Here is a 13,277-nt window from a genome sequence, read left to right on the forward strand (position 1 = left end):
TTTTAGTTCCTTTTTTTTTTCCCCTCCTGGGATTTTGAGACCCCTCCCCAAATTTTTGAGACCCCTCCCAATTTGAGACCCACCCCCAAAACCCCAAAATTCCCCCAAAATCCCCCCAAAATTCCCCCAAAATCCCCCCAAAAAACCCCAAAAATCCCCCTAAAAATCCCAAAACTCCCCCCAAGACCCCTCCCCAAATTTTCTCAGACCCCTCCCCAAATTTTTTGGGACCCCTCCCCAAATTTTGGGGCCTCACCTTCTCGAACTCGAGGCGGATGGGGGAGGGGAAGTGGCCGGAGACCCAGGCGGCCACCTCGCGTCCCAGCGCCGCCGCCTCGGCCACCGAGGCCACGCTCAGGCGGCACATCACCGAGTCTGTGTCACCGTAAACCACCTGGGGACCCCAAAATTGGGATCAGCACCCCAAAAAACCCCAAAAACCACCCCAAAAAACCCAAAAACCACCCCAAAAACCCCCCAAAGCCCCAAAAAACCGCCCTAAAAACCTAAAAATTCCCATTAAAATGGTCCAAAATGGCTGCCCAAGTGACATCACCGAGTCTGTGTCACCGTAAACCACCTGGGGACCCCAAAATTCGGGATCAGCACCCCAAAAAATCCCAAAAACCACCCCAGAAACCCTTCAAAACCACCCAAAAATCGCCCTAAAAACCTAAAAATTCCCATTAAAATGGCCCAAAATGGCCGCCCAGGTGACATCACCGAGTCTGTGTCACCATAAACCACCTGGGGAACCCAAATTCGGGATCAGTACCCCAAAAAACCCCAAAAACCACCCCAAAAACCCCCCAAAACCCCCCAAAAATCGCCCTAAAAACCTAAAAATTCCCATTAAAATGGCCCAAAATGGCCGCCCAGGTGACATCACCGAGTCTGTGTCCCCATAAACCACCTGGGGACCCCAAATTTGGGATCAGCACCCCAAAAAACCCCAAAAACCACCCCAAAAAACCCAAAAATCATCCCAAAATCACAAAAATTCCCATTAAAATGGCCCAAAATGGCCGCCCAGGTGACATCACCGAGTCTGTGTCACCATAAATCACCTGGGGACCCCAAATTTGGGGTTATGGACCCAAAATTTGGGATCAGCACCTCGAAATTTGGGATCAGCACCCCAAAAAACCCCAAAAACCACCCCAAAAACAAAAAAAACCCACCCTAAAATCCCAAAAATTCACATTAAAATGGCCCAAAATGGCCGCCCAGGTGACATCACGGAGTCTGTGTCACCATAAACCACCTGGGGACCCAAAATTCGGGGTTATGGACTCAAAATTTGGGATCAGCACCTCGAAATTTGGGATCAGCACCCCAAAAAACCCCAAAAACCACCCCAAAAACCAAAAAATACCACCCTAAAATCCCAAAAATTCACATTAAAACGGCCCAAAATGGCCATCCAGGTGACATCACCGAGTCTGTGTCCCCATAAATCACCTGGGGACCCAAATTTGGGGTTATGGACTCAAAATTCGGGATCAGCACCCCAAAAAACCCCAAACACCACCCCAAAACCCAAAAAAAACACCATAAAAATGCAAAAAACCCAAAAATCCAAAATAAAATGGCCCAAAATGGCTGCCCAGGTGACATCACCGAGTCTGTGTCCCCATAAACCTCTTGAGGACCAAAATTCGGGGTTGTGGACCCAAAATTTGGGATCAGCACCCCGAAAAACCCCAAACACCACCCCAAAAAACCCCAAAATCATCCCAAAATCACAAAAATTCCCATTAAAATGGCCCAAAATGGCCCAAAATGGCCGCCCAGGTGACATCACCGAGTCTGTGTCACCATAAACCACCTGGGGACCCAAAATTCGGGGTTATGGACGCAAAATTCGGGATCAGCACTCCAAAAAATCCCAAAAACCACCCCAAAAACCAAAAAATACCACCCTAAAATCCCAAAAATTCCCATTAAAATGGCCCAAAATGGCCGCCCAGGTGACATCACCGAGTCTGTACCCCCATAAATCACCTGGGGACCCAAAATTCGGGGTTATGGACCCAAAATTTGGGATCAGTACCTCAAAATTTGGGATCAGCACCCCAAAAAACCCCAAAAAACCCCAAAAACCACCCCAAAAACAAAAAAATACCACCCTAAAAACCCAAAAATTCACATTAAAACGGCCCAAAATGACCGCCCAGGTGACATCACCGAGTCTGTGTCACCATAAACCACCTGGGGACCCCAAATTCGGGATCAGCACCCCAAAAAACCCCAAAAACCACCCCAAAAACCCCCCAAAACCCCAAAAAACCATCCCAAAATCCCAAAAATTCCCATTAAAATGGCCCAAAATGGCCGCCCAGGTGACATCACCGAGTCTGTGTCCCCATAAATCACCTGGGGACCCAAAATTTGGGGTTATGGACTCAAAATTCGGGATCAGCACCTCAAAAAACCCCCAAAACCACCCCAAAACCCAAAAAAACCACCATAAAAATGCAAAAAACCCAAAAATCCAAAATAAAATGGCCCAAAATGGCTGCCCAGGTGACATCACCGAGTCTGTGTCCCCATAAACCACCTGGGGACCAAAATTTGGGGTTATGGACTCAAAATTTGGGATCAGCACCTCAAAATTTGGGATCAGCACCCCAAAAAACCCCCAAAAACCACCCCAAAAACCAAAAAATACCACCCTAAAAACCCAAAAATTCACATTAAAACGGCCCAAAATGGCCGCCCAGGTGACATCACCGAGTCTGTGTCCCCATAAACCACCTGGGGACCCAAAATTCGGGGTATGGACTCAAAATTCGGGATCAGCACCCCAAAAAACCCCAAACACCACCCCAAAACCCAAAAAAACCACCTTAAAAAACTCAAAAAACCCAAAAATCCAAAATAAAATGGCCCAAAATGGCTGCCCAGGTGACATCACCGAGTCTGTGTCCCCATAAACCTCTTGGGGACCAAAATTCGGGGTTATGGACTCAAAATTTGGGATCAGCACCTCGAAATTTGGGATCAGCACCCCAAAAAAACCCCAAAAAACCCAAAAAACAAAAAAAACCCACCCTAAAAACCCAAAAATTCTCATTTAAATGGTCCAAAATGGCTGCCCAAGTGACATCACCGAGTCTGTGTCACCATAAACCACCTGGGGATCCAAAATTTGGGGTTATGGACCCAAAATTTGGGATCAACATCCTGAAAAACTCTAAAAACCACCCCAAAAAACCCCTAAAACCACTCCAAAAATTAAAAAAATCCCATTAAAATGTCCCAAAATGGCCCCAAACGGCCCAAAAGGACGGGAACCCTGAGGGGACAAAAAGGGCGGGAAACCGTGAGGGGACAAAATGGCCGCCGACGTGAGGGGAAAATGGTGGCCGATGTGAGGAGAAAATGGTGGCCGAGGTGAGGGGAAAATGGTGGAAAAGATGAAGAGAAAAATGGAGGAAATGTGAGGGGGAAAAGAGCGGGAAAAGCGAGAGGAAAAATGGAGGAAAACATGAGGGGAAAAAGGGTGGAAATGTGAGGGGAAAATGGTGGGAAAAGTGAGGGGAGAAAAGGGAAACGTGAGGGAAAAATGGCAGGAAACATTGAGGGGAAAAAGTGGTGGGAAATGTGAGGGGAAAATGGTGGGAAAAGCGAGAGGAAAAATGGAGGAAAACATGAGGGGAGAAAAGAGCAGGAAAACGTGAGGGGACAAAATGTCAGAAACCGTGAGGGGACAAAATGGCGGAAACCGTGAGGGGTGAAAAAGGGCGGGAAAACGTGAGGGGACAAAAAGAGCGGGAAACCGTGAGGGGACAAAATGGCGGAAACCGTGAGGGGAGAAAAAGGCGGGAAATCGTGAGGGGACAAAATGGCGGAAACCGTGAGGGGACAAAATGGCTGCTGGTGACCGAGCTGCAGGTGAGGCGACATCGGAGACTTTTGGGGTGGATTTTGGGAAGGGGTTTTTTTGGGGGGATGTTTTTGGGGTGAATTTGGGACATTTTAGGGTGGTTTTTGTCCCCTCGTAGGCCCAAGTGTGCCCAGGTGTGTCTGTGTGTGTCCAGGTGTGCCCCAGGTGTGTTACCTGTGCCCAGGTGTCCCCCATGTGTGTTACCTGTGCCCAGGTGTGCCCCAGGTGTGCCCCATGTGTGTTACCTGTGCCCAGGTGTGCCCCAGGTGTGTCACCTGTGCCCAGGTGTGCCCAGGTGTGCCCCAGGTGTGTCACCTGTGCCCAGGTGTGCTCACCTGCACATCTGGGTATTGACTCTCCACCAGCTGCTTCGTCTTCTCGATCATCTGGCGCCCGAAGCCGGTGACGCTCTGGGGACACAGGTGAGGCTCAGGTGAGACCTGGGTGTGCCCAGGTGTGAGTTACCTGTCCCCAGGTGTCCCCAGGTGTGTGTTACCTGTCCCCAGGTGTCCCCAGGTGTGTTACCTGTCCCCAGGTGTGTGTTACCTGTGCCCAGGTGTGCCCAGGTGTGTTTTACCTGTCCCCACGTGTGTTACCTGTACTCAGGTGTCCCCAGGTGTGTGTTACCTGTCCCCAGGTGTGTGTTACCTGTCCCCAGGTGTCCCCAGGTGTGTGTTACATGTACCCAGGTGTGTGTTACCTGTCCCCAGGTGTCCCCAGGTGTGTGTTACCTGTCCCCAGGTGTCCCCAGGTGTGTTACCTGTCCCCAGGTGTGTGTTACCTGTCCCCAGGTGTGTGTTACCTGTCCCCAGGTGTCCCCAGGTGTCCCCAGGTGAGTCTGTTACCTGTGAGATCTCCAGGCAGGGCAGTTTCCCGGCCTGCGCCCCGGTGAAGCCGTACACCGAGTTGGCGCTGACCTTCAGCGCCAGCTGCCGCCCGTCCAGGACCTGGCGCCGCTCGGGGTCCTGCTCCTCGGCCAGCATTGCCTTCACCCTGCCAGGACCTGCAGGTGAGCTCACCTGGGCTCACCTGAGCCCCAAAAATCCCAAAAATATCCCAAAAATCCCCATGGAAATCCCCAAAAATTCACCCAAATTTCAGCCAGAGCTGCTTTTACCCTGCCAGGACCTGCAGGTGAGCTCACCTGGGCACACCTGAGCTCACCTGGGCACCAAAAATCCCAAAAATCCCCATGGAAATCCCCAAAAATTCACACAAATTTCAGCCAGTGCTGACTTTACCCTGCCAGGACCTGCAGGTGAGCTCACCTGGGCACACCTGAGCTTCAAAATCCCCCCAAAATCCCCTTGGAAATGCCTCCCCAAAATCCCCAGAATTTGGCCCAAAATTTCCCTTAAAATTCCCAGAATTTGCCAAAATTTTTTTCCAAATTTGCCCAAAATCCTCAGAATTTGCCCCAAAATTTGCCCTAAAAATCTCCTGAACTTGCCCCAAAATCCCCCAAATTTCCCCCAAAAATCCCCTGAATTTTGCCCAAATTCCCCAGAATTTACCCCTAAAATTCCCAAAAATTTCCCCCCAAAAATCCCAAGTTTTGCCCAAATTTGCCCAAAATCCCCAGAATTTTTTTAAAATTTTCCTAAAAATCCCCTGAATTTTACCCAAATTTGCCCAAAATCCCTGGAATTTACCCCAAAAATCCCCAAATTTCCCCTAAAACTCCCCAGAATTTGCCCCAAAAATCCCAAATTTTGCCCAAATTTGCCCAAAATCCCCAAAATTTGCCCCAAAATTCCCCCTAAAAATCCCCAGAATTTGCCCCAAAACCACAAAAATTTCCCCAAAATTTCCCTTAAAATCCCCTGAATTTTACCCAAATTTGCCCAAAATCCCTGGAATTTACCCCAAAAATCCTCAAATTTCCCCTAAAATTCCCCAGAATTTCCCCAAAAATCCCAAATTTTTCCCAAAATTTCCCCTAAAATCCCCAGAATTTGCCCCAAAAACACCAAAATTTCCCCCAAAATCCCCCAAAATTCCCAGAATTTGCCCCAAATTTTACCCAAATTTGCCCAAATTCCCCAAATTTCCCCCAAATCCCCCTCACCTGCTCCGCGCCGCCAGCAGCCCCTCCAGGACCCGGGGCAGGACCCCCCTGCGCACCTGGGGGGTCACAAAGAGCTGCCCCGTGGGGGTGCGGATGAAATCCTGCGGGCCCAGCCTGGGGACGCACCAGTAGGGACCAGTAAAGACCAGTATAAACCAGTACAGAACCAGTATAAACCAGTACGGACCAGTATAAACCAGTACAGACCAGTATAAACCAGTATGGACCAGTATAAACCAGTATAGATCAGTATAAACCAGTATGGGTCAGTATAAACCAGTATGGACCAGTATAAACCAGTACACACCAGTATAAACCAGTACGGATCAATATAGACCAGTATGGATCAATAGAATCTAGTATGGACCAGTATAAACCAGTATGGATCAATAGAAACCAGTATGGACCAGTATAAACCAGTACAGACCAGTATGAACCAATTAGAATCAGTATGGACCAGCATGGACCAGTATGGACCAGTATGGACCAGTATGGAACAGTATGGACCAGTATAGACCAGTATGGATCAACAGAAACCAGTATGGACCAGTATAAACCAGTACGAACCAATTAGAATCAGTATGGACCAGTATGGATTAATAGAAACCAGTACGGACCAGTATAAACCAGTACGGACCAGTATAAACTAGTATCAATCAATAGAAACCAATATGGACCAGTCTAAACCAGTATGGATCAATAGAAACCAGTATGGACCAGTACGGACCAGTATAAACCAGTATGGATCAGTATGGATCAACAGAAACCAGTATGGACCAGTACAGACTAGTATAAACCAGTATAGACCAGTACAGATCAACAGAAACCAGTATGGACCAGTACAGACTAGTATGGATCATTAGAAACCAGTATGGACCAGTATAAACCAGTACGGACCAGTATGGACCAGTATAAATCAAAACAGAGCAGTATAAACCAGCATAAACCAATAGAAACCAGTATAGACCAGTATAAACCAGTGAATTCCCAGTACAAACCAGTCCCCTCCAGTGCTCCCAGTTCCCTCCCAGTCCCCTCCCAGTCCCTCCCAGTCCCATTTAGAGCCCCCCCAGTCCCTCCCAGTTTATCCCAGTCCATCTCAGTCCCTCCCAGTCCCCTCCCAGTTCCTCCCAGTCCCATTTTTTGTCCCCCAGTCCCCTCCCAGTTCATCCCAGTCCCATTTACAGCTCCCCAATCCCCCCCAGTCCATCCCAGTCCCTCCCAGTTTATCCCAGTCCCTCCAAGTCCCCTCCCAGTGCAAACCAGTCCCTCCCAGTTCCCTCCCAGTCCCATCCCAGTCGCTCCCAGTCCCCCCCAGTCTCTCCCAGTTCCTCCCAGTCCATCCCAGTCCCATTTTAGAGCCCTCCCAGTCCCTCCCAGTCCCCCCCAGTCCTCACCAGTCCCTCCCAGTCCCCTCCCAGTCCCTCCCAGTCCCTCCCAGTTCCCTCCCAGTCCCTCCCGGTTCATCCCAGTCCCCTCCCAGTTCCCCCAGTCCCTCCCAGTCCCCCCCAGTCCCTCCCAGCCCCTCCCAGTCCCCCCCAGTCCCATCCCAGTCGCTCCCAGTCCCTCCCAGTCCCCCCCCAGTCCCATTTAGAGCCCTCCCAGTTCCCTCCCAGTCACTCCCAGTCCCTCCCCGTTCATCCTAGTCCCCTCCCAGTCCCCTCCCAGTCCCTTCCAGTCCCTCCCAGTCCCCCCCAGTTCCCTCCCAGTCCCCCCCAGTCCCATTTTAGAGCCCTACCAGTGTCTCCCAGTCCCCTCCCAGTCCCATTTAGAGCCCTGCCAGTCCCTCCCAGTCCCTCCCAGTTTATCCCAGTTCCCTCCCAGTCCCTCCCAGTCCCATTTTTTGTCCTCCCAGTCCCCCCCAGTCCCTCCCAGTCCCATTTTAGAGCCCCACCAGTGTCTCCCAGTCCCTCCCAGTTCCCTTCCAGTGCCCCCCAGTCCTCACCAGTCCCTCCCAGTCCCTCCCAGTTTATCCCAGTCCCTCCCAGTTCCTCCCAGCCCCTCCCAGTCCCATTTTTTGCCCTCCCAGTTCCCCCCAGTCCCATTTTTAGCCCCCCCAGTCCCTCCCAGTTCCTTCCAGTCCCTCCCAGTCCCCTCCAGTCTCTCCCAGTCCCTCCCAGTCGCATTTAGAGCCCCCCCAGTAACCCCCCAGTCCCTCCCAGTTGCTCCCAGTCCCATTTTAGAGCCCTCCCAGTTCCTCCCAGTCCCATTTTTTGTCCCCCAGTCTCCCCCCAGTCACTCCCAGTCCCTCCCAGTCCCATTTTTTGTCCCCCAGTCCCTCCCAGTTCCCTCCCAGTCCCATTTAGAGCCCCCCCAGTCCCCTCCCAGTCCCTCCCAGTTCATCCCAGTCCCCAGTTCCCCCAGTCCATCCCAGTCCCCTCCCAGTCCATCCCAGTCCCTCCCAGTCCCTCCCAGTTCATCCCAGTCCCTCCCAGTCCCTCCCAGCCCCTCCCAGTCCCATTTTTTGCCCTCCCAGTTCCCCCCAGTCCCATTTTTTGCCCTCCCAGTCCCTCCCAGTTCCTTCCAGTCCCTCCCAGTTCCTCCCAGTCCCTCCCAGTTCCCTCCCAGTCGCATTTAGAATCCCCCAGTAACCCCCCAGTCCCTCCCAGTCCATCCCAGTCCCATTTTAGAGCCCTCCCAGTCCCATTTTTTGTCCCCCCAGTCCCATTTTTTGCCCTCCCAGTTTATCCCAGTCCCTCCCAGTTTATCCCAGTCCCTCCCAGTTTATCCCAGTCCCTCCCAGTTCCCCCCAGTCCATACTGGTGTTTCTGGGCGCCCCCCGGCGGCAGCAGGGTGGTGTAGCAGAGGTTGTGAGCGATCATGATGGACGGGTACAGCGAGGAGAAATCCAGCGTGGCGATGGGAGAGTCGTAGTACCTGAAAAACAGGGAAAATTTGGGGATTTTTGGGGATATTTGGGGTTTTGGGAATTTTTGGAATTTTTTTGGGAATTTTTGGGATTTTTTTCGGGGAATTTTGAGGGATTTTTGGGGTTTTTTTGGATTTTTTTGGGGATTTTTTGGGGAATTTTTGAGGGTTTTTTGAGTTTTTTAGGGGTTTTTTTGGGAATTTTTGGGGCTTGCTTTTCAGGGAATTTTGAGGGATTTTTGGGAAATTTCTGGCATTTTTTCGGGGAATTTTGAGGAATTTTTGAGGGTTTTTTTTGGTTTTTTTTTATCTTTTGGGGAATTTTTTAGGTTTTTTTGGAGGTTTTTAGGGTTTTTTGGGGGAATTTTTGGGGTTTGCTTTTCAGGGAATTTTGAGGGATTTTTGGGAAATTTCTGGCATTTTTCTGGGGAATTTTGAGGGGTTTTTGAGGGTTTTTTGGGTTTTTTATTTTATTTTTTGGGGAATTTTTGAGGTTTTTTTGGAGGTTTTTAGGGTTTTTTGGGGGAATTTTTGGGGTTTGCTTTCAGAGAATTTTGAGAGATTTTTGAGGGTTTTTTGGAGGTTTTTTTTGGATTTTGAGGGATTTTAGGGGAATTTTCAGGGATTTTGGGGGGGTTTTGTGGTTTTTTCAGGGAATTTTCAGGGATTTTTGGGGTTTTTTTCAGGGAATATTGAGGGATTTTTGGGGGGTTTTTTTGGAGGAATTTTGAGACATTTTTGAGGAATTTTGAGGGATTTTTGGTTTTTTTTCCAGGGAATTTTGTAGGAGTTTTGGGGTTTTTTCAGGGAATTTTGAGAGATTTTGGGGGATTTTGGGGATTTTTGTTTTTTTTTGTTTTTTCGAGTTTTTTTCCGGGAATTTTGAGGGATTTTTGGGAGGTTTTTTGGAGGTTTTTTTCCAGGAAATCTTTGGGGTTTTTTTTTCAGGGAATTTTGAGGGATTTTTGGGTGGTGTTGAGGGCTTTTTTAAGGTTTTTTCTTTCCGGGAATTTTGAGGGATTTTTGGGGTTTTTTGGGTGGTCTTGAGGGTGTTTTTAAGGTTTTTTTTCTGGGAATTTTGAGGGATTTTTGAAGGGTTTTGGGGGATTTTTTTTCAGAGCATTTTGAGGGATTTCCAGAGGCTTTCTGGGGGTTTTTTTCAAGGTTTTTTTTGGCAGATTTTGTTTTTTTGTTTTCTTTTCTTTTCAGGCCTTTTTAGGAGGTTTTGAGGGGAATTTTTCCAGAGGTTTTTTTTTTGTTTTTTCAGGCCTTTTTCCAGGGGCTTCTTTTCAGGATTTTCTGGGGTCTTTTGGATTTTTTGGGGCTTTTTGGGTGCTATTATATTTGATTTTTTTTAAGTGCTGTTTGGGGGTTTTTTTTTGAGGAGGATTTAGGGAAATTTGGGATTTTTTTGAGACCCTCACCCTTTGAGGGGCTCGATCACCGTGGCCCCCTCAAAATCCTCTCCCCCCTCCGGCTTCACCACCGGCAGCAACAAATCCTCCTGCATGGCCTGTGAGGGACAAAAAAAACCCCAAAATGTCCCAAATTCACCCCAAAAACATCCCCCAAAAGAAATCTCATCCCAAAATTCACCCCAAAAGTCTCTGATGTTGCCTCACCTGCAGCTCGGTCACCGGCAGCCATTTTGTCCCTTCACGGTTTCCGCCATTTTGTTCCCTCACATTTTCCCGCCTTTTTCTCCCCTCACGTTTTCCCGCCCTTTTTCTCCCCTCAGGGTTCCCGTCCTTTTCTCCCCTCACGTTTTCCGCTCTTTTCTCCAATCATGTTTTCCTCCATTTTCCCTCCCGCTTTTCCCACTGTTTTCCTTCACATTTCCCATCACTTTCCCCTCACGTTTCCCCCATTTTTCTCCTCACATTTCCCACTATTTTCCCCTCACCTTTCCCACCATTTTCCCTTCACATCAGTGGCCATATTGCCTTCACATCGGCGGCCATTTTGCCTTCACATCGGCCGCCATTTTCTCCTTACATTGGCGGCCATTTTCCCTTCACATCGGCCACCATTTTCCTTCCACATCGGCCGCCATTTTCCCTTCACACCGGCCGCCATTTTCCCTTCACATCGGCGGCCATTTTCCCTTCACCTTTCCCCTATTTTCCCCTCACATCGGCGGCCATTTTCCCTTCACATCGGCGGCCATTTTCCCTTCACCTTTCCCCTATTTTCCCCTCACATCGGCGGCCATTTTCCCTTCACATCGCCAGCCATTTTCCCTTCACATCGGCCGCCATTTTCCCCTCACCTTTCCCCTATTTTCCCCTCACATCGGCGGCCATTTCCCCATCACATCGGCGGCCATTTTCCCTTCACATTGGCGGCCATTTTCCCCTCACATCAGCCGCCATTTTCTCTTCACATCAGCCGCCATTTTCCCCTCACCTTCCCACCATTTTCCCTTCACATCGGCAGCCATTTTCCCTTCACATCGGCAGCCATTTTCCCTTCACCTTTCCCCTATTTTCCCTTCACATCGGCGGCAATTTTCCCTTCACATCGGCGGCCATTTTCCCTTCACATCGGCAGCCATTTTCTTTTCACCTTTCCCCTATTTTCCCCTCACATCGGCGGCCATTTTCCTTCCACATCGGCCACCATTTTCCCTTCACATCGGTGGCCATTTTCCCTTCACATCGGCGGCCATTTTCCCTTCACATCGGCAGCCATTTTCTTTTCACCTTTCCCCTATTTTCCCCTCACATTGGCCGCCATTTTCCCTTCACATCGGCGGCCATTTCCTCCTCACATCGGCAGCCATTTTCCCTTCACATCGGCGGCCATTTTCCTTTCACATCGGCGGCCATTTTCCTCTCAACTATCCCGCCATTTTCCCTTCACATCGGCGGCCATTTTCCCCTCACCTTTCACCTATTTTCCCTTCACATCGGCGGCCATTTTCCCCTCACATCGGCCGCCATTTTCCCTTCACATCGGCGGCCATTTTCCCTTCACATCGGCGGCCATTTTCTTTTCACCTTTCCCCTATTTTCCCCTCACATCGGTGGCCATTTTCCTTCCACATCGGCGGCCATTTTCCCTTCACATCGGCAGCCATTTTCCCTTCACATCGGCGGCCATTTTCCCTTCACCTTTCCCCTATTTTCCCCTCACATTGGCCGCCATTTTGCCCTCACATCGGTCGCCATTTTCCCCTCACATCAGCAGCCATTTCCTCTCACATCAGCTGCCATTTTCCCTTCACATTGGCCGCCATTTTCCCCTCACATTCGCCACCATTTTCCTTTCACATCGGCCACCATTTTCCCCTCACCTTTCCCCCCATTTTCCCCTCATATTCACCATTATTTTCCCCTCACCTTTCCCATTTTCCCCTCACATCGGCCGCCATTTTCCCCTCACATCGGCCGCCATTTTCCCCTCACATTTCCCACCCTTTTCTCTCCTCACGTTTCCCGCCTTTTTTGCCCCCCTCACATCGGCGGCCATTTTCCCCTCACATTGGCCGCCATTTTCCCCTCACCTTCCCCCCATTTTCCCCTCACCTTTCCCACCCCCAACGTCCCCGGCGTCCCCGCGCTCACCTGGCGCAGGAGCTGTGCCACCACCTTGACCTGCTGTCCCCGGCTGAGCAGGTAGCTGAGCGGCACGGCCGTCACCCGCGCCATCTCCACCAGCGTCACCAGCGTCATGAGGCGCTCGAGCAGCCGCAGCGGCAGCACCGCGTCCTTCAGGCAGTACAGGGCCAGGCGGCGCCGCGTCTGCGCGTCGCCGTTCTGAGGGGACGGCGGGGACCGTGAGGTGTGGCACGTGGGGACATGGGGACATTGGGAATGGGATGTTGGGGACGTTGTTAATGGGATGTTGGGGACACTTGGGGACAGTGTTAATGGGACATTCAGGACATTGGTAATGGGGTGTTGGGGACGTTGTTAATGGGACGTTGGGGACATTGTTAATTGGAAATTGGGAACATTTGGGGACATTGGTTAATGGGACGTTGGGGACGTTGTTAATGGAACACTGGGGACGTTGTTAATGGGATGTTGGGGACGTTGTTAATGGGATGTTGGGGACATTGTTAATGGGACATTTGGGGACATTGTTAATGGGATGTTGGGGACATTGTTAATGGGATGTTGGGGACAGTGGGTCATGGCACATGGGGACATTGGGGACATTGTTAATGGGACATTGGGGACAATTGGGGACATTGGAGACATGGGTTAATGGGGAGTTGGGGACACTTGGGGACATTGTTAATGGGATATTTGGGACATTGGTTAATTAGACATTGGGGACATTTGGGGACATTGGTTAATGGGACATTGGGGACATTTGGGGACATTGTTAATGGGATATTTGGGGACATTTGGGGACATTTGGGGACAGTAATTAATAGGAAATTGGGGACATTGGGACATTGATTAATGGGACATCTAGGGACATTGATTAATGGGACATTTAGGG

The 13,277-nt window shown here is 50.1% G+C and overlaps 1 protein-coding gene across 1 annotated transcript in view; it reads right to left on the reverse strand.

The window, feature by feature from the left end:
• Positions 1 to 13,277, reverse strand: part of POLD1 (DNA polymerase delta 1, catalytic subunit) — a 49,085-nt gene that overhangs the window by 19,250 nt on the left and 16,558 nt on the right. Inside the window, exons 13-19 of the mRNA XM_033084036.1 lie at positions 12,392 to 12,583; positions 10,250 to 10,338; positions 8,718 to 8,834; positions 5,958 to 6,071; positions 4,735 to 4,882; positions 4,225 to 4,299; positions 257 to 394 (exon numbers count right to left, since the gene is read on the reverse strand). Coding sequence (XP_032939927.1) covers positions 257 to 394; positions 4,225 to 4,299; positions 4,735 to 4,882; positions 5,958 to 6,071; positions 8,718 to 8,834; positions 10,250 to 10,338; positions 12,392 to 12,583 — 873 coding nt within the window. The remainder of the gene's footprint in view (positions 1 to 256; positions 395 to 4,224; positions 4,300 to 4,734; positions 4,883 to 5,957; positions 6,072 to 8,717; positions 8,835 to 10,249; positions 10,339 to 12,391; positions 12,584 to 13,277) is intronic.

Source organism: Catharus ustulatus, chromosome 35, assembly GCF_009819885.2.
Source record: "Catharus ustulatus isolate bCatUst1 chromosome 35, bCatUst1.pri.v2, whole genome shotgun sequence".
Classification (NCBI taxonomy): Eukaryota; Metazoa; Chordata; class Aves; order Passeriformes; family Turdidae; genus Catharus; species Catharus ustulatus.